Source organism: Salvelinus alpinus, chromosome 33 (assembly GCF_045679555.1).
Source record: "Salvelinus alpinus chromosome 33, SLU_Salpinus.1, whole genome shotgun sequence".
Classification (NCBI taxonomy): Eukaryota; Metazoa; Chordata; class Actinopteri; order Salmoniformes; family Salmonidae; genus Salvelinus; species Salvelinus alpinus.
The window spans coordinates 6,138,685-6,163,884 of NC_092118.1; the positions used below are offsets into that span (position 1 = coordinate 6,138,685).

The 25,200-nt window shown below is 40.4% G+C and overlaps 2 protein-coding genes across 2 annotated transcripts; both read right to left on the reverse strand.

Moving 5' to 3' along the window:
* Positions 1-589: 589 nt before the first annotated feature.
* LOC139563060 (fibroblast growth factor 4B-like) lies at positions 590-8,259 on the reverse strand. The gene is made up of 3 exons (XM_071381321.1): positions 7,674-8,259; positions 4,807-4,910; positions 590-4,110 (listed from the first exon to the last, which is right to left on the reverse strand). Exons 1-3 carry the CDS (start codon positions 7,966-7,968, stop codon positions 3,934-3,936), a joined length of 576 nt encoding a protein of 191 aa, XP_071237422.1. The 5' UTR covers positions 7,969-8,259; the 3' UTR covers positions 590-3,933.
* A 6,328-nt stretch (positions 8,260-14,587) lies between these two features.
* On the reverse strand, positions 14,588-19,623 carry LOC139563158 (fibroblast growth factor 3-like). The gene is made up of 3 exons (XM_071381480.1): positions 19,093-19,623; positions 17,593-17,696; positions 14,588-17,018 (listed from the first exon to the last, which is right to left on the reverse strand). The coding sequence occupies exons 1-3, from the start codon at positions 19,367-19,369 to the stop codon at positions 16,632-16,634; spliced, it is 768 nt and encodes a 255-aa protein (XP_071237581.1). The 5' UTR covers positions 19,370-19,623; the 3' UTR covers positions 14,588-16,631.
* Between the last annotated feature and the right edge of the window lie 5,577 nt (positions 19,624-25,200).

Genomic DNA, 25,200 nt, shown 5'->3' on the forward strand with positions numbered 1-25,200 from the left:
GCACATCTGAAATAGAAAGACGTGCTGGCCAATGGGTGGATGGATGATTATTTGGTTGACAGACAATAGAGACAAGGCACATAGATGGAGTGCAGCCACTATTTTTAGGGATAGTTTTACAATCCATAAACATTGCAGCCTCAGTTTACTTGAGCAGAAAGCGGTCATTCTTTCAGGCAAAGACAAGGCTCCATTTAGCTCGAGCTACCCAGTGGACAGAAATACATGTGTATTGAGTGGCCACACCTGTCTCACTCTTCCAAGGCTATTTTTCTTTGAGGTATTTATCAAAATGGACAGTTCGACAAAGAAATAACTTTGAATTTACACAACTTGCTCTCCTCTCCTCAGTTTGACAAATATATTTCTGGTTTCTCTATTGAATAATGTGTATTGTAGTACGATAGTTAAAATAGAATTTGATGTAACAGTTTGAAATTCTGTGAGTTAGAGAACCACTGGAATTTTGAACTCCTATGTAATCACACTTCATTCCAAACCGTTCAGTCAAATGATTGTACAATTGATGTTGTCAGAAACCAGTATTAATCTGTGAAGACTTGTACCAACAAGGGTTCAGACATGAAAAAACAACATTGGGAGTTTTATTAACTTCAAATTTAAGTTAGGCATTAGTCATGTGCACAGCACATACATCAAGATATTCAACAAGACCTGTATAAAACTACAGATAATATCTAGTAAATATTAAAAAAAGACAATGGAAACAAGAGTAACAAGACCACATGACTCAAAGACACTTGTTACTTGAGACCCAAGAGCCCTCCCCTGGATGCAGAAACAGCACAGCAATGGAAGAAATGAGCACCCATAGAAGACCATAGATAATGAACATTTTCACACTGAAACATGCTCATTATTCTGCATTTTACGCTATTGTCTCTGTAGCATCAGGGATAGATTTAAATGTCTGAACAATTGTTCAAACTGTCTGGGATAAGGTGCACATTTCAGAACATTGTGCCGTGTTGCTTGTACACTTGCTGTATACGCAAATGAGGTGACTCTCCTGGGGTTGGAAAAGGGTTGAAGGGAGAGGTCACAGAATATTTGCCCGTGGCTTCTCAGTCTTTTGTAAACATTATGGTGAGCCATGCAAAACAGTCTATTGGGGAACGTTTGGCACAGCTGTGGCAAAGGAAAATAGTTATGAGATTGGCAGTGCAGCCTGGTGTCTCGGGTGACTAAATAATATTCCCAACAGGTGTTTGAGCATCCAGGTCATATGTGACAATATTAAGTCAGGTACAGCATTGGCTAGCTCTCTGACTAGTCAGTCTCAGGAGCTGGATGGTATGCTAGAGCATCATAGTCTTGACTCATTTTGGCTGCCATGTGCTCGTGTCTTTTTGAAGGGGAAGACGGGATCCAGGATAGGATTGTTTTACGGGAGACAGACTTCCACAGCAGGTGTTTAGACGTGGACACAGAGAGTTCACCAACGACACACTGAGATATTTGCTGGCGCTCCAGCCATTCTATTATTTACTACTACCCAGTGATGTGTTTTCCCTTGACTGCATTTAGCAAAGCTATTTGCTGTGTCAAAGTTACGCCTCATTAGATTTCTCAGGATTTGGACGTTATTGTTACCATTGTTCTATTGAATATAGAACAATGGGCCATCGCTTCCAGTTTGAGTTGTCTAAAATCAGTACTGTACATTGTAAACTGCCATGGTATGTGGAATGTTGAACCTGAGATGGAACCCTCTCAGAAGAGAATGAACACCATCGTACAATCTAGAACTATTCTAATAGTCCCAGTCGGTACTAGATAGAACGTTGCAGCCCTGTCCGCTTGTGGGGAAAACAACCGGTGGTTACATAGGTTACCCTATTGGCTCAGAGTAAAAACTTTACATTTTCAAACGCAATTTTCTTGTCTGCTTGTTTTAGTCAATTACAAAACTGCCTTTAAGAAAAGTACAACATGCCTCAAGATAACTTTTCAACATGTAATATTGTAGTTCTTCCCTCATGACACTTTTCATGACAGTGCTTGCAGCCACGTGAGTGAGTGCTAGCTAGCGAACGTTAGCCAAGACCAGCAACACAAACAAACGGACTACACAGCTACAAGTAGTGAGTGGAGTTACAAACAAACTATACTAAGCAAGTTAAATCTTACCTGTGATGAAATGTTTTCCACACATATAGCTACGTGTAGCCTACCTGGACAACAGGTCCCCACATTTCCCACTCCAACGCCAAATAGCCTGAAGCCACAGCACAGGGCTCTTCTCGCAGGCTCTATTTCCCTACATGGGAGCATTGCAAACCATAGGTCAGGGCTTTTGACCTGGTTACATTGAACAACACAGCAGCTTTTCAGCAATGTTTCGTTATTTCTGTATGACAAAAAAAGTTGCCTCTTTTACAATGGGGGTCAATAGGAAAGAATGAGGGTTTTCCCCAATTTGTGGGCGTGGTTGAGGGAAATCCTTATTATTATGTGAATACCGACTGGGACTATAGAGAGAAAGAGAGAGACCCTCTAGCATGGGCCATCTCCTGGTCAAACCCCTTCGTCTGTGAATGAATGTTCCCAAAGGCGGAAAAACAGACTTTGAAGCAGCATCGCTATGCTCTGCCAGTTACCAGGGGTTATATTTACAAAATATATAAAGAAAAATATAGGGTTACTGGTTAAGCATATAGTGCAGTCTAACAGCTGTCTGTAAATATTCCCACCATGATCATCCTTTCTAAAAGTAAATCACAGGGTAAAGATAGCTCAAACGTGACAAGGCGCAACTGGGACGAAATGGCTGCCTGAACTTCTGCCTATGGCATGGTGCTCCGAGAAGAGATTGGGGCTAATCTCAAACTGGTTCAATAAAATTACTTCAGGACAAACTCTAGAAAAGTTTTTGGGGGGTGGGGTTTGTTGGTTATGTGAGGTAGAGGATAGATAACAAGGAAAGTTTGGCAATGGGAAGAAATAGGCGGCGATACATGTCTCCCCCCAAAAATAATGTATAGCTTTTCGGTGTACCAACTGGGGGAAAACATAACCTTTGACAATCTTTACATTATCTTGCCTTCTTTTTTTGCACTCAGTGAGGAGCTCTGATGCTGAACTTGTGATGATTTCAATGAATCCTTTTGAGATCCATATATCCTCCATACTGCTGAGGACTTTGATTTTTTACTTCCCATCATAAAAGCTGTATGTTAAAGAGCCATGGCTATGGTTTCTGCCTTGTGTGTCAGCACACTGACCTTGCCTTTAAACTCTCAAATTCTCTGCTTATACAATGTCAAGAAGATGCCTCTCTCTGTCCAGAGTCTTATAGATGTGACAAAGATTGACTGCAGAAAAGTTCAAAGTTCAACCCCCTGGCAGAGCTAAAAACAGATTTGAGAGGGTAGGACTTCACCGTGGCTCTTTCTGTAACCAGTAGCAAGCTGATACTGTTTCAATTAGACTCCAAAGCCATACAAAGAGTCCTGCCATTGGACAATTGCTTCTGCTTCTAAAACCAATAATTTGATCTAATTTCACTTGTTTGAACTTCGGTCTAAGACTTTAAAGTTATTTCCATAGAAGAAAAAGAATATAAAAGTATCCTTTGCTCTGTCGCTGTAGAATATTTTGTCTATAAACAATTCAAAGAAAAGCATAATTCAACAAAGGAATCTCACTTACCCAAACACTTAATAGCAGCAGACTTCTGATAAATTAAAAAAAACTTAAATAAATGTGTTGATTTCTGAAATTCCCCCTGAAGTGAGGACCTGTTTCCCCCAAATACAAAATTGTTTTTCATAATAAATAAACTGATATACAAACGTATACATACAATTTCAACGGGATGATACACTTAGTCTTGCATAAAACTCCAGTTGAAAGTGCATCATTTTGAGTCCCCCTCACCCCACATTGAGGTTAAGTCTATTTCTGAGTGACTCAGATTCTTGGCAAGAAATGCGTCACCGTCATGGCTGGTGACACTCGGTTTCCTCTTTTTGTTTTACCAGTCTTGCTTAGTCCAATGTACATCGTCGGGTATGCCACCGATTCGTAAGCATTGTAATTATTTGCCAGGAGAGTTTCTTTGAATTTGCAGTCGTTGTTGTAATGAACCTAAAACAGAGAAGATTAGAAAGATGTTTAATTATAATTATAGGCTATATGTTTAGTGTGAGCAGTATAATGGCATAGACGTGACCTAGACGTGACCCACTTTGTGGATATTGAAACTTGACAAAATATTTGATTATGTCTCTTAACAGTTATATTCCATATATCCTTAATGAATGACATAGGGGTAGGCTAGTCCATTTGACTGCTTGGTTTTGTCTTTGATGTTGATGCTTTTGTGTGGTAGGGATAACCGGGGCAGGTGATAAAACCGATTCTGTAAGAGCCGCAATCCAACTATTTAACTATCCCATCAAGAACATTCATGAATGTGCTGTGTTGTGGGGTCTATAGGCAGTGTGTGTGCGTCGTCTTTTTGGCCAGTTCATCTTTACTCTGGGAAGGACAGTAGGTGCATGTGGTGGCTGGCAATGCTAAGAATGGAATGTGCAGTCTGAATGATCTACTGCGCTACCGTTCCTGGGTTTATCCGGCCCACAATGAAAACACGGCCAGGCACTGGAAACATGCCATAACCTAGTCCAACAACGTGACACGGAAAGGAGCTGCCGGGGGTGCTGTGGTGTATGTAACAGAGGAAGTGGTCGCTACAGCTCAAGTGGTAGCATGTCATCGAGTAGGCTACGGATAAGAACATCTACCGGCGGAAATCAACCGTAAATCCTCTCGTGCACTCACAGATCCGTACAGCTTCCCTTTGCTGTTCATGGCCACGAATAGACCGCGTTGGACGCCAAAGATTGTCACAACTCCTCTCTCTACTGGAGATATCTCAAGGAGACCTGGAAAGAAGAAAACAAATAGTCTTGTATGTGGTTCACATGCAACTAACTTCATATCACGTCGTCAGTTGATTTCACTCATGTCTGGAGACAGAAACAAAGGTTCAAGTTGCACAAGCATGCATCCTCCAAGAAAGAGGCTTGTACTCACTGTCAATTTAGAAGCCTTTGTTAAGGCCTAAAGTGCACGTGATATAAAACACCAAATATCAGTTGGTATAGTGTAATATATAATGAAATATTCACTATTAGCAATTGTGAATATTAAATATTCAATGCAATTCAACAATAAAGTACTGTATTGCTGTTTTGCTATGTATTTACTGCAGCATACTATAAATTATTGTGCATTGTGGAGAAATATTGTGGGAGGAAAAAGAATCGCTGGCTCATTAACATATTTTAAGGCTGTTGTGGCTATATGTGTTGCATCTGATAGCAAGAGTCGTGTACCAATTTAAGTGATATGTGGTAGTAGATCCCTAACAATGAAATGTATATAGGGAACAGATCAGAGTGGTAACGGGTCTTAAACCTTTTAATGGTTGAATATTTACCCATGTCCATGTGACCTGTTTTGCCCTCTAATCATGGCCAGTTTGGAAGCCTTTGTTTAGGCCTCTAGAAGTGCAAGTGATAGAAAACACCAAGTGTTCATTAATATGCAAATGCTTACAGCCAACTTGCTTGCTCTAATCCCTTGTAAAATACTGTCTAAATACTTGTCTTACAGTTTAATAGTCACTTTTAACGTATTGCATTGTGATGCATTGCTCTGCCAACAAGTTACCATGAATATCTCAGTATTGGGGCGGCAGGTAGCCTGGTGGTTAGAGAGTTGGGCCAGTAAACGAAAGGTTGCTAGATCGAATCCCCGAGCTGACAAGGTAAAAATCTGTCGTTCTGCCCCTGAACAAGGCAGTTAACCCGTTGTTCCTAGGCCGTCATTGTAAATAAGAATTTGTTCTTAACTGACTTGCCTAGTTAAATAAAGGTTTAAAAAAAAATACAAAGTTGTATTGGCACTATCCAGAGATAGTCCGAGAATTATCATAACATATCTTGATGTAATTACAATTATTTTGAAGACCAATGTATCCTCAACTACAACAACATTTCCAGTAATGGTTACAGAAACGTTTTACTTGCTATGACTTTTTACTTGTTATCAACCTCGGTTGAATGCACTGTAAGTTGTAAGTTGTTAAGGACAAAAGCACCGCTAAATTAAAAAAATGTAAATGTAAAAATAAAAACTTGCAAAGAACACTGTGTCGCTGCATTGGTACTTACAGTAATATACTGTAGAGTGCAAGTGATATGCTGTAAATATACTGTAAAGTATATTACAGTAACATTTGTGGTACCGTAAAATGGATTACCATAAAATTGATAACAGTAGCTGTACTGTAAAATAAATTAGAGTAACCTACTGGCCAATTGCTGCCAGTAGGTACATTTTACAGGAAATGTTTGACAGTGCATTAACAAACATTGACATAATTTGTTACAGATAAGGTCAATCAAGCAGCCTATGGACCTCTGATGCTGTTCTTGTGCTTTTTTATTAAAAGTGTCCATATGTCACCTTATGTCCAATTTAAGTCCTCACTTGAACTTTAGTTCCTGGACTTTTGAGTCCAGAATGATGTCTGACTCCCTTTTTTTTTTAATGTTATGGCGACTAGAGCTGTTCAAACAGAACCTATGTAATGTATCTCACTTGAATTTTATGTCATGTCTCAAAATAGGCCAAGGGAACACAAAACAACCTTTAAGTTCACAGGCAGACCTTGTCGATATAGGCGATAGGGGCGTATTTGTCACATTATATCGTTGAAGATACAGGTTCATATTTGCAATGACAACTGTTAGACAAATAAATGCTTGTTATTCTTGGTGTCTGCAAATGTAATTGAATATGACTTTGTCTCCAGTGGACATTCATTTGACACGCAAGGCCAAGAGGTTAATTTACCGTAACAGATGGGTTTATCTCCGTCCTAACGTTAGGACGTATTGGATATTGGCTTGGTTCCTAGAAATCTCTGATTTCAGACACTGGTTTCAGAGTGGAAAGCACCCACACGTCATTTTTAGCCTCCAGATGTTCCAACGCATGCCCACCTTATTCGCTCCTTTGACACAAGACACTTATGCCTATTTATTTAATAGGAGCATCGCTTTTTAGCTAGCTAGCATAGCACTGCATGTCACGGATGCCACACAGACAACGTGCTTCATCAGCAGTGAAATAAGAGGCACATTCTAATCCTCCAAACAAGTCATATCTATTCCACGTTCAAATTAAGCAGATTGGTGAGGCATTTCAAACAGTTCCAAGAGACCCCTGCCCCGACACTGACACTATCACATAATATGCCATATATTCATATCGCGATAATATGTTTATGAAGACACGATCTAGCAGTCTCTTCAAATAAGTATAGGCTAATTGGAATACCCAAGTGGCACATAAAAACGTGTTTTTATACATTTAACAAAAAAAACATTTGCGTAAGTCACTAAAGTTCTTTAGAATTGATTGCATGAAATATGTTATAATATATGATTTTTTCCCTTCATTTTATGAATAGCCTAGGCCTATTCTAATACCAATGGCTCGCACGGGAACGGGATAAGTGCATGGAATGACCAGGCAGGCCAGAGATCAGGTTGGGAATGCCAGCACAAGAGGCGCATGCAACTAATGCGAGAAGTCAATCTTATGCATAAAAGTGCAAATAATCATTTTGAACTTACTGTAACGGTTTTCATTGTGCACCCCTGTTATTCTCCCATCGGGTGAAACTTGAATGTGAAACCCAATTCCTACATTGCAATAAAGGCGTCGTAGCCGTTTAATGCCCATAAGATAGTCGCTGTCCCGGTTTATCTCTCTCTTCTCCCCAGGGATCCGAGCCAAGGACCGCGAGTACAGTGTCTCCCAGCGTCGTTCCACCGTGCCATTCAGCCTGCCAGTGAAGGGGGCACAACGCACCAAACTAGTCATCAGTCCCAAGACCAATATTGGTAAGAAGGCCGATTGAAAGGCCATCCTTACCAACACTGCAGTAGCCTACAGTGTTTGTTGAGGGAGTTTAAGGGACTATAAATATCACCCCTGTGCCGGCCTTTACGTTGAACTCCGAATAAGACAAAATGAACGAATGACAAAAAGCAACGAAAGAAGCTCATTCCAAGACAAAGATGACGAGTTCCCTTTGGTGCGACATCAATTCTTGCTTGGTTTGACTGTCCTCTCCGAAGTAACGTGTATAGATTCGAGTCGAACTTGTCCAAGGATAAGTTGAGAAGCGTTGGCCGTCTAGGCAAGCGCGGCTCAGCCATGCCGCATTTCCCTCGACGACGATATTTATATCTTCTGCGAAATTACATCACGCACTACCTACTGCATCACGGGACAGTATTCTAAGCCACTCTAAACAGACGGATCCCTCATAATGTACATGCTGTGCCGGGGGGGGGGGGGGGGGGTTTAACAAATGTCAAAACTAGACTTGCCCAGATAACAAAACAACATTTGCCAGTGTACACTCATATTGAAACGAGCAAGACTGCGGGAAGTTGTCTATACAAATAATGCCCTTATCAAATAGTGAAAATTAGAATAAAGACTTTGTAATAGGGTTTATTTGTGTAAAGCTTCCTTCATTATCGGACTGAAATGAAATAATTTATGTATGGGAGGATGTAAAATAGGAAATAGCCAAGTTTACAGACTGCGGTGTCAGACAGGAGACAGTTCTATAAATGAACAATAACAGGAAAAAACAAAAGTTGAATTCAACGAGTTGGAAACACTAATTTAAGACTGACACACACAAAAAATGACCCCGGTTCTTAAAGAGAACAATGGTGAGACTAAATATAATATGAAAAAGCATGATAAGTAGACGCTCCGGTTGATAATCTGCACAGTGAAGATAGTGGCACAGAAAAGCCATTCACGACTATTTCAGTTTTTATTGCCTACCTTGTGGAGGATATCGCGACAATGTCATTAAGCTATTGCTGGCTCTAACTCTGTCAATGTTCTGAAGTTATAATAACATCAATAAAGTAGTAGACTATAACATAACATCACTGATAATGATAAACTATTATTACTCAATTTACGAATTAATTTGCAGTGCCAATGCTTCATTAGGAGAAAGATCCTTTTGAGAATGTGGACAATGCAGAATTTTTGGTAGGGTTCAATGTGGTTTCATGTGGTGTTACATAGTCAATATCAGAGTGTCCTAAAGCAATGAAAGTGTGGTTTTCTTATTTTCAGTTACTGCGTTCGTCTGTGTCCAAATAATGGCCAAATTCCATCAGTGACATGCATGAACTGTCTACTATAAGCCACCAATTTGCTTCTACAAGACTTAAGTTACGTACATCTCTACACGTTGGTGAAATTGATTGGGGAAACAACATTTTCATTGGGCTAGTCAAAACGGTTAGGTAAAATATGTTTCAACTTGAATGGCACTGGTGCCGTATAAGTACTCTACTTCATCTCTGATAAAAAAAAATGCTTTTTTGCCTTTTCGTGTATCTCTTGGAAATCATTGGTGGGTTTACAGGCGCCCTTTTGTGGACCCTGAACCTCCCAGTCACAAGCTGATGATTCTCATTCTCATTCTCATGTTCACGTTTGGGTAATCCTCAATGTATAGGCTAATAAAATGTCCCCACTCTATGCTGCAAAGTTGAACTTTGAATGCAGTCAGATCTTGGAGCCGTACCCCGAGTTGCTCAACCTTTAGCTTGGCGACCCCTCTCTCCTGGGTTCGCTAGTTCAGTAAACGCTGCCTACTGATGACACAGAAGACGCGTCTTTTTCAGTCGGTTCATTTGATCTTTTTCTGTGTCTCACAAGTGGATTGTTTGTTATCTGCCTTATGGATAATCAAATAGATCGGGAGTGACATTTTTTGTTGCGTTGGCAGCGATCACTGAGGTACTCCATGGATTATCATTCATTACCATTGTACACATCCAGTACAACTTTGGTCTAGTTGTACACGTTTGAGCATCGACTATGGAGGTTTCCCCCATGTCAACTGAGCTTCAGGCCTATACTTTCCCCTGGTTTCGTTTTGGATCAATTCCTTATAGCTGATGGGAAATAAACTATTGTGTAGATGAAACAGGTATACATCAAAAAGCTTTTTCTGGACGAAAATCGAACAACAAACAAATGTATTTAATAACTTGCTGACTTTTCAAGCAAAGATAATGGACTTACACGGTTTATAACTGTCCTTTAAAGATGCACGGTATTAGCCCATACTTCAACAAGTGACGTTTTTCCTTTCACGTAGTCCTGGGGTGCCGCTCTCCATGGTACTGTAATTTGTCTCTGCATTTTTAAGTAGGCTACACATCGCGCTGCATAGCGATTCACTATCAAAAGGTAACGTTTTGTTTTACTTTTTAACTGTGTTCGGTTGCTCAATAACTTTTCACTCACATATTTGACTGAATATATTTTCGACGTTGCTGTCTTGATTGCTTGAGATTACTCCACGTTTAAGTCTGTAACTTTTGAGCATGTCTTTAAACTTGTTAAATAAGGACAACATTAATATGTAAAGAGGATGTTTGCGTCAGACCTTGAATCAGGCAGCACTTTCATCATATGGCAGGTGGTTGTAGCCTGTTTTGGTCCAAATCTATTGTTCCATTGGCTCAATCTCTCCTGGTCAGCAATCTCTCCTGGTCACCCTTTACCTGACGAAATCGAGGGACACCGTAAACTTAAATTGCCCTCAAGTCTGCACGTGAAAACACACCCCTTGTCCCCTTACAAAAGACAGCTGGCAGAGACCTATAGTGTATTGTGCAAGGTACTGTTCACAGTTCCATTCCCTCAACTTTAAACCTTTTGTTTTTGTTGTAATCGTTATTAATCGGTATTTATACATAGAAATGTGCGCGCTTTAAAGGACATTGACCCAACTGCATGCAACTGTGATCTATACACTCAAATTGTAGGCTATGCGTTGATAAACTGTGATAGTCACACTTCCGTGTTTTGAGTTTAGGTGTTGCTGTTAACCATAATAACCGCACATTAGTCGTAAAACAAACAGATACAACCCGTACACTCGATAGCCCTATTTGAAATCTGTTTTGTAAAAATGTACATGATGACAACATTTTAGCATGCTCTAGGTCTAGGATTATGCATTTTGCATATAGTGCACCACATGACCTAAAGTCATACTCGACTATGTATTTTATGAGTAAAATTATTCAAAGCTGTATTAGTATTGTTTAATATTTCCTCAGTGCTGAAACGTTGAGAATTTTCCCAATTGTTAATTTGAATACCACCCACTTGATGATTTTCAAGTTTGATTTGGACAGTGTCAATCTTTTTGCCTATAAAGGGAGAAATCATCCTGGTTTGATCTTCTTTGATGCTTGCTACTGGCAGTTACTGCTGATACCAAACTCGAAGACCTCCTATATCACGTGGGTTGCGTCAGCCAGGGTAACTGGCAGTAGCCATTTCAGTGACTATAATTTCTTTATATTTTTATTGCTGCTGGTGAAAGAAAATGAAATTGAACGTGAAATTCACAAATTGTGTCAAATGTATTTCCGAAAACAATTATATAACATCATTTTGGTATAGACTCAGAGGTAGGCTACGTCACTTTTATTTTAAAGTTAATAGATCAATAGGCCTTTAACGTAGTCCTCTCACTCTTGTGGGATAGAAGTCGTGATTTTAACACTGTTGCTCATTATTTTATGGCATCTTATAAATACTGTCTGATGTGCACCAAATATTATTTGAGACAAAGAGCCTCACAATTTGGAAATTGTGTCTATATTTATATTTATACAAGCACAATTTAGATCACATCAATATGTCACTTCTCAGGCAAGTTGTTATTTGACCATTAGGGGAAGATGCTCAACAAATAAAATATTTGAAAACCAAAACAGTGAAGTGTCAATTTGGCTGAGAGGTCATGGTAAGCAGTGCAGACGGCCTGCACAGGACAGACACAAAAGCCTCCAAGGTTCTGTGAAGGCGGAATTCCTGGCCACACCAATTTGGCAGGCATGAGGGCCTGTCTCCTTTTGGAGAGACACTCAATACCTGCGGTTTTAATTTGGTGGGACACATTTCACTGATTGTTAAGATTACATGTTCAAACTACAATAGCAGCAACAATAATAGTAGCTTATTCAAATTCTTCGATTTCATCATCTTTGCATCATCACTCCTCTTCTTTTTAGCATTATTCTGATGATTGCTTGGTATTATATTGAATTTGCTCAAATTATAACTTGCTGTTCATAAGCTCATTATTGATTTATATAGGTCACATTCTGTGTCATATATGCGTATATAAGCGTTTGACGTTTCAAAGAAAAAGTATTTGCACTCCATGCATTTGCTGAAAAATCCAATTTGGTGCCACATTGATGTGCATTGTTTCATTATTACAGTCGTTGTTTGGCAGAAAAGTGTAAAACGTTTAATGTTAATGTTTCACGTTATAAACTTTTGGCCTATTTTGTAATTTTCTGTAAAGCGTTTGTCTTATTAGAAAACCACTAGCCTAATACCCTACCCCTAGGGTGCAGTGTCTACAAGTTAACACAAGAGATGCTTTCCATAGATGGGAAAAGAGAATCTGCGCTTGCTTACCTGTGATAGCCTATGGTTGATCCCGCCGTCTGACGTAGTTGTGGAATAAAATGCCTTCAATCACTGGATGTCATTACAGGTTTTACCGTGTCGACTGTGGGAGGGGAAGTTTGCTAGTGCACTAATGAGCATCTCCCCTTGACATGGCGACAGCCAGACACATCATTGTGTTGTGCGGGTCAACAGAAGTCGCCATGTCGAGACTACTGACTTTTTGTTTACTTGCTTGGTGCCACTGAACTAATAAGAGTGTCATGTGCCTGAATAGATGTTCTGCGGGAGCACGGAGGGGAACAGGAGAACAACATGATCTGTGTGGGAATATGCAGAAGGGGCCAAGCTGCATGCTAGCCTCAATTTCTATCAGTTTTAACTCCCGATTTCTGTATGCTTCCTATTAAGTTGAATGAACATGTCCCATAACCCCCAATTAAATATTGATATCGCTTTATCAAAATAGTAAATTTCATACCTTGTTTCTAAGCTGGATGTAATTGTGGGTATAAAATAGAGGCCTAGTGAATAACCCAGTTACAGTTATCACGTCAGACTAGGCTACAACCTTTACACGCAAGTTAAATTGATCCTGTCTTTTCCTCTTCAAAAATGCCGGGTGGTCACACATTGATGATGGGTTAAGATCCCAGAAATGTTCCATAGAGTTCAAATAACAGTTACATCTCAACATCATCTGTTGAGAGGAGACTGCATGAATCAGGCCTTCGTGGTCGAATTGCTGCAAAGAAGCCACTACTAAAGGACCCCAATAATAAGAAGAGACTTGCTTGGGCCAAGAAAGACGAGAAATGGACATTAGACCGGTGGAAATCTGTCCTTTGGTCTGATGAGTCCAAATTTGAGATTTTTGGTTCCAACTGCCGTGTCTTTGTGAGACACAGAGTAGGTGAATGGATGATTACCGCATGTGTAGTTCCCACCGTGAAGCATGGAGGAGGTGTGATGGTGTGAGGGTGCTTTGCTGGTGACACTGTCTGTGATTTATTTAGAGTTCAAGGCACACTTAACCAGCATGGCTACCACAGCCTTCTGCAGCAATACTCCATCACATCTGGTTTGCGCTTAGTGGGACTATCATCTGTTTTTCAGCAGGACAATGACCCAAAACAACTCCAAGCTGTGTAAGGGCTATTTGACGTGAGATTAGACGAGATGCAGCTGATTGTTGAAAATAAGACAGCGGGCGGGGAAACACAAAGGCTAATTCAATACTTCCACTTATCAAAAGTCACACATTCCGGTTAAGTAATATTAGAGTTTGGCATTCATAACAAACTATAGCAACATGTTACACTTTCTATGACACAGTTTCTTTTTCAGGAGGGATTGCCTTGTTTATTGGATCTGAGGCTTTGGTCGTTTTTGAAAAAAAGCTGAATGTCTCGGGCGACAGCTTCCCAGGTTCCCCCAGAGACGCTCTATTGTCATGCTCAGGAAGCTTTCAGACCCTCAAGGTATAGGATAACACTTCTTTATATGCTCCTATAGATTTAGCAATACACCGTTAGTGGTTGGTTGCTAGGTTCAGTTTTTCATATAAACTTTAATTAAACATTCAATGACAGTGCTTGCAATTAAAAACATATTATTGTATCCCTAACACTTTCTCTGTCATTAAAACAGGTGCAGTCACTCTGAATGAGCGAGAAGGGTACAGTACAGCAGAGAAGGGATTGGTTCCCCTGAGAGAGTTCCATTCTGCTGGAAGGCCGTGAGAGCCATTTTACTTCAGGACCGTGGGATTACAATATTGGGGTTGATGAAGGCTAGCACAAAGTCATGGTACTTGGAAATAAAGAAACAACCATTCAGCTTTTAAAATGTACATCTTAGCCTATATTATTTTGAAACTGTGTAATAATCACCTCACCTTGACAGAGGTAACTCAGATGCTAACATTAGACCTTCCTCTTAACCCCAAGAAGCCTTTTTAAACACAACGTCCACAGGTTAAAAATGTCCGTATGACATTAAAACAAATACTTGATAGTTTATTGTTTACATGTTACAGTGTTCACTATAGCCTCATGACTCAACATTCACCATAAAATAATTGATTGGTGGTGAAAAAAATCATGACAATTACATAGTTGTGTTAACATAGATGAGCAACATGGAAGGCCAAAGCTAGGCCTAATTGGTGTAGGAACAGTGGTGTCAGAACTGACAGAGATTATCCCCACCTGGGTTGAAGTACAAAACATGGTCATGGGCAGGACAAAATGGAGTCAGTTGAGTGTGATCTCATGTCCAAAAATGGACAAAGAGGATTTGGTAAGAAAATTTGATGTATTTTGTCTGTTCAGTTGCACTAACTAGTTACACCAATTAACAAAACAAAGTAATGTTTGACAAGCCAGATTGACCATTTGTTTTGACAATATCTCTTGTTACCATACATTTGAGTGAGGGGTACGCCTGTTTGGTTACAGCAAAGTAAAAAATAATAACATTGGTAAATGTAGAAACAATCTCATCAATAATTTAAAAAACACAGGTACCAAATAAATATTCATATCATTAGCAATATACAAAGTACTTCTCGCAGTTTACAGACAGTGCACTATCACATCATAAGTACATTTCAAAATAAATGTGTTCCCATGTTTTTATTTGTTTTCTTTTTATGTTAGTTTGAAAAAGTGCTTTGCTGTATTTTTATTTCTCTGGAGCATACCACCTCCTTGGTATATGTAAGAACTTGAATGATGGAGCATACCACCTCCTTGGTATCTGTAAGCACTTGAATGATGGAGCATACCACCTGCTTGGTATCTGTAAGCACTTGAATGATGGAGCATACCATCTGCGTGGTATCTGTAAGCACTTGAATGATGGAGCATACCACCTGCTTGGTATCTGTAAGCACTTGAATGATGGAGCATACCACCTGCGTGGTATCTGTAAGCACTTGAATGATGGAGCATACCATCTGCGTGGTATCTGTAAGCACTTGAATGATGGAGCATACCACCTGCTTGGTATCTGTAAGCACTTGAATGATGGAGCATACCATCTGCGTGGTATCTGTAAGCACTTGAATGATGGAGCATACCACCTGCTTGGTATCTGTAAGCACTTGAATGATGGAGCATACCACCTGCTTGGTATCTGTAAGCACTTGAATGATGGAGCATACCACCTGCTTGGTATCTGTAAGCACTTGAATGATGGAGCATACCACCTGCTTGGTATCTGTAAGCACTTGAATGATGGAGCATACCACCTGCTTGGTATCTGTAAGCACTTGAATGATGGAGCATACCACCTGCTTGGTATCTGTAAGCACTTGAATGATGGAGCATACCACCTGCTTGGTATCTGTAAGCACTTGAATGATGGAGCATACCACCTGCTTGGTATCTGTAAGCACTTGAATGATGGAGCATACCACCTGCTTGGTATCTGTAAGCACTTGAATGATGGAGCATACCACCTGCTTGGTATCTGTAAGCACTTGAATGATGGAGCATACCATCTGCGTGGTATCTGTAAGCACTTGAATGATGTCCAGTTCTTACTCGAACTTGAAGCTGCTGATAAATGAAACGGACATGAAAAATAACTGTACACATATATACATACGTTATTTATGATCTTTAAAAAGTTCCACAAGAACACAAAAACAACAGCAGAAAGAGATCCAGCTGTGTTGACTTTAGTCACATTCACACGTGTATGTACAAAACAAACACAAAACCTATCATCCTTTCATACTTGTGTAGTGGTAGATCTAACTTTAGATGTATGTGCCTGACTCGAATTCCCAGGCAAATCTTGTGTTGGTATTGCAATAGTTGTGGGGGATGGTTCGAGTTGCATCCATCTCAAGCAAGGATTATGGCGGGAGCTTGTACAACGAAGTATAGTTTGCTGCCACTGACTGATCCAAGTGAAATTTTCTCCTTCTAAGATAGATATTTCAGTAAGTCCGTTTTTGGTCAGTTTCATGTGCCGTGAACTGGTGCTCCTCAGCGGGGAAATAGGGCCTACTGCTCTCAGGCAGTGGCGAGTGTCAGTCAGTCACCAGGCCTCTTGGTTCTGCCCTTTCTGCCCCGGGCCCGGTGTCTCCGTCTCCGGTGCTCAGCCCGGCCCATAGTGGGACTCTGCTGTCCAGCTGGAGGCCTCTGGCTGTCACGGAGCTTTCGCACCATCTCATGGTCCTTATTGCCTAGCACCCGAGGCAGGAAAAGGGAGGCTTTGTCAGTGCTGCGTGTCTTAAAGCCCCTCCTTGGCCGGCCTTTCCCATTGATGGACACATACCACTGCCTCTTGGCACTGGCTCGTCGTTTGCCACTGCCACCCACTGCAGGGGGCTGCAGGGTGGAGTGGTGTCGTGAAGCATATGTGTTGTAGCCCAGCTCATGAATCCGCTCCAGGAACTCACACTCCTGGTTGAACACATCCTGAAAGATAACACAATGTCAATCAACCTTTCATTAATGGCATTGGACCAATACTCAATAGACCTGAATCTACGAGATCACAATTTCACATGAAAGCTATTCAATTAGGCCTCCTTGATTCACTGACATCCACACACACACACACCCCTTTGTTTTGCTATCCTTGTGAGGACCAAACAATTTATTCCCATTCAAAATACTTTTTCCCTAACCCCTAAGCCTAAAATAGCATTTTTCCTTGTGGGTACGAGCGAAATGTGAGGACTTTAAGGCCCCACAAAGATAGTAAAACCAAACACAGACACCCACACAAACACAATCCATGTGATTGATCATAATGCCTTGCATTGATGATAGGTTGCTTCAAACTCTTGAGAACTAGAGCAGTGACCAATTAGTTGGAGCAGTCGCACAAGCCTCATATAAGATATGTTGTTTCGGGAAATCCCTACAGTCTGGTGCAGTTTTAGCAAGATAAACACCCCAATGGATAGATGGAATCAAATAGCCCTCCTTGTTACCCGAATCCTCTTAATGCATATCTAGGTATCTTGGCAAATGTGACAACACTTACCGAGGCGTATAGACGTCCTTTATCATTCATGGCCAGATACCTCCCGGAAAATATCCCCTTTATCGCTACCACTCCAACATCCACTGCTGTGATCTCCATGATGCCTGAGAAGATGAGACCAAAGGTTATGCATTGATGCATTCTGAAGAACGTTTACATCGAGCTATAGTAGACTATAGGAGTAGTAGTAGTAGTACTGTCCTTCATGACGCTATCATTTGGATGACGTGCAGAGGCTTCGCGGTTCTCGGGCTCCATTACGCACAGAAACACGTTGGGCTTTATCATGATAATAAACGTTATGCGTTTTGGTTAAGTGTCGGATGTAGAAACACAACGTCTATGAAATGTTAATAAAAAATAGCTTTACTGTGTATCTTTTTTTCATTGTTGGTTGCAATGTCATCAAAAAAAGTCAATTTTCTCACCAATAACTTGGATAAATTAAGATCTAATTGGATGTTTAGAAGTTGTAAGATTAAAAAATATTACATTAGGGTTTATTTGCTCTTTCGTCACCCATTGATTAGTCTATGTAGGGTATTCAGTGGTTTCAGATAATCGTCATTGATTGGATAAATACATCCGCTACGACCCAGCTTTTGTGTCTCTCATAGTCTGTTAATTATGATGTTCATATGTAAAATAGGCCTCATTTTACTGTTTGGGTTTGGCTAATGGGCGCTCTATTGCCTGATAAGTGACTATGCCTAAGTGTTTAAATACAACAGTTAATACGTGTCCTCTGGTCACGTTTTCAAAGATATACAAACATGATTACACTGCCCAAGTCAAATGTGCAAGAGGAAACCATTCAGTATACCAATTATCTGTGAACACCGTAATTGTGACCCTGATGAAGTAGCCTGGGGGGCAGTTTATATGGGAAACAGTGGGAAGTGATCCGTTTGGTATATATTGCATCACATGTATGACAGCTTACCTACCGGTGTTGTCGTCTATATGATCTACTGTACCCCATAGGCGAATACCGTTTTATAAAGAGCATGCCTGACCTAATGCAGCTATGAATGAAAATATAGTCCAAATCGCATGGAATGATAATCCCAGCGCCACACAATTAAAACATAAATTATTAAATTCAACAGATATTTCCGTTATAAATAAGTTTTTCAAATGCTTATGAAACAGTGTTCTTTAACCACATGAAATCTTCAATATAAAATAAAATATATACGCTCTTAGAAAAAAAAGGTTCTGTATAGAAACAAGAAGGGTTATATTGCGTACGTCATATATTATGGTACCCTAAAGATTCTATATAGAACCCTTTTATAGGGTTCTTTGATCAGAACCCCGGAGGGTCTTCACTCAAACAAAATTGGTTCGATATAGAACCCTTGGTTCTTGGAAGAACCTTAAGGGGGGCCATATATAAAGCAAGCATATAACCATGTTTGGTTCTACCCATAACCTTTGTTTCTACGTGTAGGCTACACATATAAAGGAAATACAAAATGTATTATAGCCTATACTTACTAAATTGGTTGTTTTCCTCAAGAGAACCGTCTATTTTCCCGCTTGGGTGTATTTGCAAATGATATTTAGTTGCACAGTAAAGTTTTCTGCATCTTGGTGCTCCTCCGAGGTGCTCGTAGACTCCACCACGTCCCCCAGCATCTCTCCGCTGCCTTGGGTCACACGCCTGGCCCCTGGCACAAGGCGCCCCTGAAGTCCTAGCAAGCCTCGGAGACAGATAATCCTGCTTGCTTTGGTCCAAGAAACTCAGCAACAACAGGAGCTGAATTATAACCATTGTGGCATGGCTGTATATCGTATGATTCTGACAAGAATGGATAGAAATGGCCTCCGGGGTCCCATTAAAGAGTTGGCGTATGCCTTTGCCGTAGTGTTGGCAAAACGTAATGATCCTGCCCACGAAACATTGGCACGCAGATGTGTTCCTCTGCCGTCTCTTTATCTGACGTGATCTGGTGAAGCCGTGGTTGATTAGGGCCGGTGCGTTGACAACCGTGTGGTCTCGTCCTGGCGGTTGTCGTCTCCTTTGCTCTCCCTACAGTGGACTGTAAAAACTTCTGGATACTACAAGGAGCCTATCGTGAGATTTCGCTGATCGACAGCGTGCACAGATCTAAAAGAACCTTCCAGTGACAATAGCCTGAACTCCGACCAATTGATACAAAGGAAAGGGGGAGGCAAGGTATCAGCCTTGCGTGAATCAAGAGAGTGCAGCGTGGATAAAATTACACAGCATTACACACAGTGGCTTATTGCGGAAAACCGCATCACAAAGAGCGAGCCATCTGATGGCAGTTTCCCTCTGAACTCCTCTTTTGAAATATCCCAAAGACCAAATTATACACTGTGGTATAAGACATGTGCGCCTATCCAAGTGCCCTATCAATTCAGTTTAACAGGTTAAGGTAGGAGTCTTAAACAAAACAAAACATGTGGGTCGTGGCTCAAAGATAGGGTTATTTGAAACATCTGCAAACTTTTATATAATTTAAATTATCCTAACCAAGCACTCCCAGGGATCAGTAAACCAACTTTTAGGGTTTAGTTTCTTTCGCCTATTAGGTCCATATTAAAATAGTGTCTCACATAATATTATAAATTAGGCTACGGGTTGTCTAAGTGGTTTGATAGATGACATGTAACTGAGCATTTCAGAGCATTTCATTTGTTTGCCCAGGCCTTCGGTTTGTGTAAATTATTTTCATAATTATGTTACATTTCAGACTTTTTCCTATTTGATTTTGATCAGATAATCTAACCAGCCTAACATATATGAGGTGTTTCCACTATCACACTCTCAAATAGTTGAAATGTATTTATTTAAATATTAATTTCAGTCATTTTTAGGGTGGTCCAAATATCTCAGAGTGACTGTCCTACCAATTTATTAACCCTAGCAGGTGTCATTAAAGATTACGAAATAAATATATTATTATAAGCTTTAGTATTTTTTAATTTGCCCGAATCTTTCTTTTGGTGAGATCGTTTCACAACGGAATCTTCAAGCAATGTGCCTCTGATGGAGAGCATCGCCTATCTCCAATAAGGCATGAAACGCACGGGGACGGAGCGTGGCAAGCCACAGAACAACTTTAGGGAATCTTCCTTTTGTCACAGACGGGTATCCTCAGAACTTCAAATCATTACCATCCCGGAGAGCAAACCGTTAAATTCACTACTGACCTCAAACTATCGACTTGTTTTTCTATAATCAAAAGATGAAAAGTTTATTCGCCATGATACATTTCCAGCATATTTGAACAAGCAGAGAAGCACCATTATTGGCATTAAGCCAATGTTTGAGTCCCAGTGCTCCACAATTGTATTGTCTCCTCCTGCACAATATGCGCATTCATTCCTCTGTCTGAGATTGTGAAGTCCTAGGCTATTCTATTCCTAATATTAAGGCTCGGGCTATGTTGCAGCCGGTGGGCGGAAGAGTAACACGGAAATTACTACTGCCTAAATTGCTTCCATCTTGGTCACATTATGGTTACCATTCTCGTAATTAGCACCATCTACACATCTCTCTGCCCTTTGGCGCTACTCCAGAGAATGCGACGAAGGCCATGGTTAAAAACTCCCTAAGGAGTGAACTGTTCATTTGTCTTCCCTTCCCATACGTACTGTGGTACCTCTGTCTGTCAAATATAAGAGGTTTACTTGAATCAATAGAAAGGTGACCATAACATACTCAGCATTGCGCATCGTAGACGCCAGCGAGTCAGACAACATACCAAAACATTAGCCAACCAATGTATGTCATACGTTGTGCTGGTGACCATTTCTGAGAGACTGTCTTGATGTGGCTTGATTCTGACAGACGGTGGGTTGCTGGGGCTTAAGATGTGGTCTGCTGTTTCTTTCAGCAAGTATTTTAATTATGGCCTATAGCAGCCCACAAAGCATCTCAGTAATAATCAGTATGAACAGTCTGATTTGCGCGACACACACACACACACACACACACACACACACACACACACACACACACACACACACACACACGGAGGGAGAGGAAGGATGAGATAGACTGAATGGTTGATGCTTAAATTATTCTTAGTGACAAACTCACTATTGATTTTATACGACCTACTGTAACTTTCACAGTGTTTGACCTATCTTTCATCAATCCTTTTGGAATAAAGACCCCTTTAAGTTGGGCATAATCAGGTTTTAACAACTGAACCAAACTGTAAATGTCCGGCTTGATTATATGGCTTGATTTGGTTGTTTAGAGTTGTGTTTTGGTTATGGTTCCCCAGTTTTATCCTCAAGTAACTTAAAGGAATAATCCACTCAAAAACTGTATTTTGGTATGTTTTTCATTCGTCCACTGTTGATACAGTCCCAACATGTTTTGCATGTCTGCAATCAATCTTTCAAGATATAGGACTTTCAAAAAGCAAATTGTAACTTGCCGTTTTGCATCATATGATGCAAAACATGACATGTAAAACATGTTGGGAGTGTGTCAACAATGGACTAATTAAAAAAAATATATATATATAGTTTTTACGAGTGGATTATTCCTTTAAACCACGTGTCATCTCCATGGTCCATTTGGTTAAATGGGTTAGAAAGACTGCTTCATTAATTACCACACTCTTAGAAGAAAAGGTTCCGGATAGAACCAAAAATCATTATATTCTTGCTTCATATGTGGCATCCCTTAAGGTTCTATATATACGTAGAACCGAAATTGGTTGCATATAGAACCCTATATGGAACCCAAGGGCTCTAAATGGAACCAATTTTGGTTCAGTGAAGAAGTACCCCTTGGGTTCTGATCAAAGAACCCTGCAAAAAGGTTTTATATAGAACCTTTAGAGGTGCCATATATGAAGCAAGCAACTAAACCCTTTTTGGTTCTATCCAGAACCTTTTTTTCTGAAAGTGTACACCCAACTATTGCAGCCAAGTGTGTTATCATTCATTTGACAAATGATTAAAAACTATTCTATATCAAGTGCAACCAACACATACATATGAACCTTTTTACTTGAAGAATGAAAGCAAGAATTTCAGGGCTTCTTTTTTAATTGACCCCAAATTCCCCCCAAAAGTGCACAATAGGGTATTTTCTGACATTACAAAGGTTATTAGCCACAGGTCCTTTGCTTGGCCTCTTTGCAGAAAAAGGGAGTTACCAATAATCCAGACCAAATCAAAGTGACCTTTGAACCTTTTTTGCTGTACTTTTTCTCATGGCATGGTTTCTTTAGTGAGCTAGTGATCTGAGGGTCTGGCCAAGGCTGCAGCCACTTTCCCAGACGGGAATGCCTCTCGTCCCCTGACAAATCACCGCTGAGCCTCTTTTGTCCACTTTTACTTTGATCTCACCTGCTTGTCAGAGACTAAGAAAGAACTCCCGTACAGTTCGAATGCATTGCAAACAAATTGGCAACAATTTTCTTCTCTCATACCCCTTTAACCCAAGTTGGTTTGAAAATATTAACCCTAGTTTCGCATCCACATTGATTTTCTGCAACACTTTTAGTGATTGTACAATGATTTTTAAACGAAACATGATTTTGGCTTCCCCATTCAAATGTATCTTGTAATAGACTGTGGGAAGTTATAGTCATCTACTATATATATTTTCTGATGGAGCTTATACACCAAATTGTCGTATATATTTAGATAGTATGGTTGTCGTCCTATTTGTATTAACTGGCTCCATTTGAAAATGAATGTGAATGTTAGACAGCATAGAAATGACATCACACCCAATTGCTGTCATGTATATGGCCAGATATTATAGCAGTATAAACATATTTTTTAACCACAGAATTATCAAAATCATTTGATCTAAAATAGTACCTGGCCCCTTAGAAGAAGAAAAAAATAAAATAAAAAAATATATATATTAAATAGTACCTGGCGCACTGTAACAAGACACATTGCACGTATGGTTGCCACAGCATCTGTGCTGGAGTTTTGCATGTGGATATCAACCTCTCTCTCACTATCTATGTTTTCTATTGACTTACTACAGGTAAAGCTCTGACAATCTCTGTATCTATGTCATATTGGTGCTCAGGTTCAGCGGTGCACCTTTGACATGTATTTGTTTATTTGAAGGACAACAAAAGGGATGTTATTTTTATTATGAGAAGAAGGTCTATTACAAAGTCACCTCAAACTGCACTTTGGAGATGTAAAATCATAATATCATGTCACCTTCATGCACATTTTCCCTTGTGCAGGATAGCTCTGATATAGTGCACTGGATATGTTTGCACTATGTGAGCATGGATGGCTTGAAGGGTGAGCAGACTTCATCCATGGACCTTTTGTGAGAGACAGGTACAAATCTGTATGCTGTGCCTGATTAAACAGCAGTACTTCAAGTTGTGTCCTGGTAAGAGGGTTCTCTCTCTCTCTCTCTTTCTCTCACTCTCTCGCTCTTTCACTCTGCTCCCCTTGAAACTGGATAGGGCTGTCCTAAACTTCTAGCCCTTTGATTCCTACCTGCAGATCTCAAATACCTTTCGGTGGGACAGTGGAGTGCACTGCACCTTCCAACAGTAAAATGATTGTGGTGGGTTGTAACTCTATAAGCCATCAATGGCTGTCACACACCAAACAGTCACCGGGCAAGGGTTAGCTTGTGGGAGAGACAAAAACATTAGCCCATTTCTTGTCACAGGTTGATAACAAGTACTCCAATACAGATGTCCTAAAATCGTTAAACTCACTCAAACGGTATCAGTACAGCCAACGGTCATAACACACCCACAACCATTTCTCCATTCAAACCCATTCCTTTTGCAAATACAACTAGATGATGATCGGATTTAGTTTATCTGTCAAACAGCGCTCCTCTCAACGGTTCTAGATAAGTTCCCCTGTGGTTGCCACCCTTTGCTCCCCCTCAAGTGGCTGAACTTACCATCAGGGCTTGGGAGGTGGGCAATGCCGTCGCCTTGTCGCAGCGAGACGAATGGTTTGGAGTGACAGCGACGGAGCAGATGTCGGAAACTCATTTAAAACTCAATGTCACCTAATTTCGCTTTAATATAAGGCCATTGAAACAAGGGGTGGGGTGCTCCACAGGGGCCGCTGCATAAGAAAGCTGCATGTTTATAGTGTAAAAGACGGATGGCAGAGGATTGTTTACAGCATGGTGTATTGTTCTCAGGTCTCCTTTTCAAAGCGTCACAGTGACATTTATATGGACCCTAGGTGGACTTTTACTCTGGGCTTCTTTTGTGCCCCCCTCCAGAGAGACACACGATAGAAACCCAAGAAAATACCACAGAGGCTACATGAGTATAGCCCTAGCTTCATGCTTAGATGGTTAAGCTGTTGTACGTCATTAAATTGATGTATGCATCATTACATTTTAGATATATGAAATGATTAAAAAAATGTTTGTGTTTGTATTTGAGGATGGAAGAAGCTTGATGAGGCTTGATCATGTTTCTGTGTGTTTTTTTATGGATGGGAATTTTGATAATCGGTGTTGGCAACGAATCAACCCAAGTGTGAAGGTGATGGCAACATAGAGCAGTTGGCTGGCGTGTCTGTGGAGTTTGCATTGACCTGTGGAGGGCCACGTGTTGCACGGTTTCTGGGTGGACTGGTATCCATCAACACCTGGCT